The following is a 3,720-nucleotide window of genomic DNA, read 5'->3' on the forward strand; positions in this document are numbered from 1 at the left end:
TTTATTATATTTCTTATTTTAGTTTCTAACTCTCCTTTCTAGATCTAATTTCTCCGTTTTGAGAACTTGAGTCACATATGACTCTATCGTTCGCCAACTCTCTGGGTTCGCTTTCAACTTTTCCACTATATTTTTCGGATTTTTAGGTCCAATCTGCGCTATTACTCTTCTCTATTTGTGAGCCACCTATTACAGTAAAAGGCGTGCTCTGCGTCGGCATAGTCTCCATCGCCATATATGCAGTCGGGCAAATTCATTTTTCCCATGCGGTACAGGTACTTACAAAAGTAACCATGTCCGGTCAGCATCTGAGTGAGATAGTAATTTGTGTCTCCCGATTTCCGTTTGAGCCAAGTGAATATATTTGGTATCAATCTAGCTGTTCATCTTCCTTGTGTGCTATTGTTCCATCTTTGTTGCCACATTTCGATGGTTTGGTCCTGATCTTGTCTTGCCATTTGTTGAGTATAGTCACCGTTTGTTTTCCTGTTGTATACTCTTTGGCGCTCCTTTGCTTGAAGATCAATTGGAGTTACACCTGCTATTACAAAAACTGCTTCCGCCAGGACAGTGCGATACGCTGATGTGATACGTAGAGCTGCCCTTCTATGCACCGCTATTATTTCTTTTCTACGCGTTTCGATATCTAGTGCATCTGCCCACACTTCGCTACTATATGGAAGAATTGCGTTTACTGTTGTCATTAACAATTTCCTTTTTTTCGCGACGGGTCCTCCTGTGTTAGCCATTAGTTTACTTAAGGCAGCAGTGGCCTTCGCTGCTTTCTCTACCGCATACTTTATTTGCACCCAAAACGTAAGTTTCCCATCTAATCTCATTCCAAGGTAGTTAATCGTTTTTTGGGTCCTCAGCACATTATTATTTACTCGCATTTCTATTTCTGTATTTACATGCTTACGAGTTAACAGTAATATCTCCGTTTTATGAGTAGCCATGCGTGCTTAACCAGTCCTGTACTCTCAACATCACTTGTGTGAGTTTTCTTTGAACTATTTGGGTATCACGGCCGGAAATAATTGCTGCCAAATCATCTGCGTAAGCTACTAAAAAGGTATGTTGAGGCATCTTTATTTGCAAAATGTCATTATAAGTGATGTTTCATAATTCAGGTCCCTAGGTTGATCCTTGCGTTGCTCCAGCCGTTATTTGTACCGTTTTTAAACCATATTTTGTTGAATATATTAATTGTTGGTTTGTTAAGTAGCTTTTAATTATTCTGCTTATATAAACGGGTACTTGGAAGCGATTTTCTACCGCCTGTATGACGTCTTTCCATCTGAGACTATTAAAGGCATTTTTGATGTCTAAGGTGGCAAGAAATACTACTGGTCTTGAGTATCACATTGGGTTACTTTTGCGATCGAGATAACCTCAGTGATGGCTCCTATTGTGAATCTTTTGGCTCTGAAGCCATATTATTTAGAGCTGAGTCCACCAGATGCTTCTACTGGGAATTTTAGTCTAGACTTTATCAGCTTTTCATAGAGTTTTCTTGCGGTATCTAGCAAACACAGTGGTCTAAATGCTGCTGCAGTATCTCTGTTTCCCTTGCCTTTGTCGATAAGCACTAATCGCTGCCTTTTCCATATATCTGGGAAAATTCCCTCTCTAAGACATGCATTGTACATTGTCAGTAATAATTGAGGCTTATTTTCCGCAATTATTTTTAAAACTTCGTTTGGTACCCCAACCGGTCCAGGTGCTTTATTATTTTGTAGTTCTTTAGGCGTGATCGTTAGTTCTCTTTCCCTGAAGTTGTCAATATTTTCCAGTTGAACTTGTGCGACATTTTCGTCACTCCTTATATCGTAGTTTGGGAACAGGGTATTAACAATTTCGTTCATTTTCCTTTCTTCTAAATCACTTACTGGTGATTTTATTCCAAATTTCTTCATGACTATTTTGTATCCAAGGCCCCATGGATTATGATTTATGTCCTTTCGAAGTTCCTCCCATTTTCTTCGTTGTGTTAATCGCTTTTTTTAGGTTCTTTTTGGCTTAGATATATTCTCGACCTTCTGCCTCACAGGATCCATTTTGTCTACCTCTCGTGTAGCGTCTTCGTGTACGTAGACATGCATTTCGCAGTTAACTTATTTCTTCTGCTCACCAAGAAGCGCCCTTTTTACCTTTCTTTTGGGTAGTTTTTGGCATTGATATCGCACATGCCTGTGTAATTCTTATCATTGTATGTCTCACCATTTCTTCGGCGTTTGCCATATGCGTGGGAAGTGCGGCATCAATTGCTTCTTATAGGCTTCTTGTTTCTAGTTTCGCCACCTTCCATTTGTAGGTTCCTCTTGTGCTTCGATCATTACCCGAAATTGTCTCGGTCTGTACACAATACGACAGATATTCGTGGTCACTTCCTGTGTATTCTTCTAAGACTCTCCATTGGTTAAGCTTACTAGCTTTCCGATGTAAGTGTGATATCTGGTATAGTACCTTGACATCCTTCTTTTCTGAAAGTTGGGGTCGTACCTGTATTTGCGATCATTTGCGACCTTTTTTTTATTTATGTTACATAAGTGCATGTTATCAATTACCATAAGATGTGAAATGGTAGTTTTTCACCTATGTAGTACTAAATAAATATTAACACAAAAATAATCTTGGATTGTGAGTATCAAGACAAGAAGGCATCGATAGACATACTTCCACATTTGGCGATGAAGCTTCATCCTTTGCCACTGTGAAACGTAAGTACAATGATTTTCATGGTGACCGCAGTTCGCCCACTGACGAATTTTGTAAAGGTCGTCTAAAATCAGTTGAAACATTAATCCTGTGCAAAAACTGATAATGCAAGATCGTCATGAAATATAATATGATCATATACCAGCATATAAAATATTTCTCGATCATTTAGCCGTCAGAATAGTTTGTTCTCGTTGGATACCATCCCCTATCAGTAGACAAAATCTCGAAAATATGCTCTCGTGCCGTTTGGTGCTCACAAATGCTTAAGAAGTACAATGGCGATGCCTTAAAAGACGTATATAATATTGTAACAGCTGATATTGTAACCGACTATTTGAACATTCAAGAAATCGAATTGATAGATCATCCGCCAGATTTACGTACAGTCCTGATATAGCACTCAATGACTTCTTCTTGTTCCTGAACGTCAATAACAAATTGCGTAGATAACGATTTTTGTCGGCGGAAGAAGCCGTTGTTGAATTTAGAAACAATGTTTTGGAAATGTCTGAAGAAGATTGGAAGAAATGCTTCGACAAATTGTTCGAACGCATGCAAAAGTGTATTAATCATAACCAAATAAATTGATTGTAACCTGGTTTTAGTTCGAATTCTAAAAGCAACTGGGCAGGAATTCAATGTTATGTTAAGAACATCTTGAAAGAAAAATTATAGAGATATAATTTCAGTGTGTACTCTATATTAACAGCAATATTGATTGCAGGTCGATTAGGCAGGTCGAGGCCTGACGCCGGATGGCTGAGCTAGAATCGACATAAAGTATTTACACATAAATCAATCGCAATTTTTATATACTGCTGTTTTTGAACTTCTGATACGGGATTCAATTACTTAATTATGCCAATATGCGCGGTGCTGGCACACTTAAATGAGCCACTATATAAAGCTTTGTTAACATCTGTTTGAAATTTGCAGAACTGAATGGTCGCGCTGGGGCGCATAGTTTAAATGTTGAGTAGCACTTCATGGTCGTAGACG

General features: G+C 38.5%; 1 protein-coding gene across 1 annotated transcript; it reads right to left on the reverse strand.

The window, feature by feature from the left end:
• Window positions 1-383: 383 nt before the first annotated feature.
• On the reverse strand, window positions 384-839 carry LOC119689392. Its single transcript, XM_038104218.1, has one exon. The coding sequence runs from the start codon at window positions 837-839 to the stop codon at window positions 384-386; it is 456 nt and encodes a 151-aa protein (XP_037960146.1).
• Window positions 840-3,720: the final 2,881 nt, after the last annotated feature.

The sequence above is a fragment of the Teleopsis dalmanni genome, chromosome 1, assembly GCF_002237135.1.
Source record: "Teleopsis dalmanni isolate 2A chromosome 1, ASM223713v2, whole genome shotgun sequence".
In the NCBI taxonomy this organism is placed as follows: domain Eukaryota; kingdom Metazoa; phylum Arthropoda; class Insecta; order Diptera; family Diopsidae; genus Teleopsis; species Teleopsis dalmanni.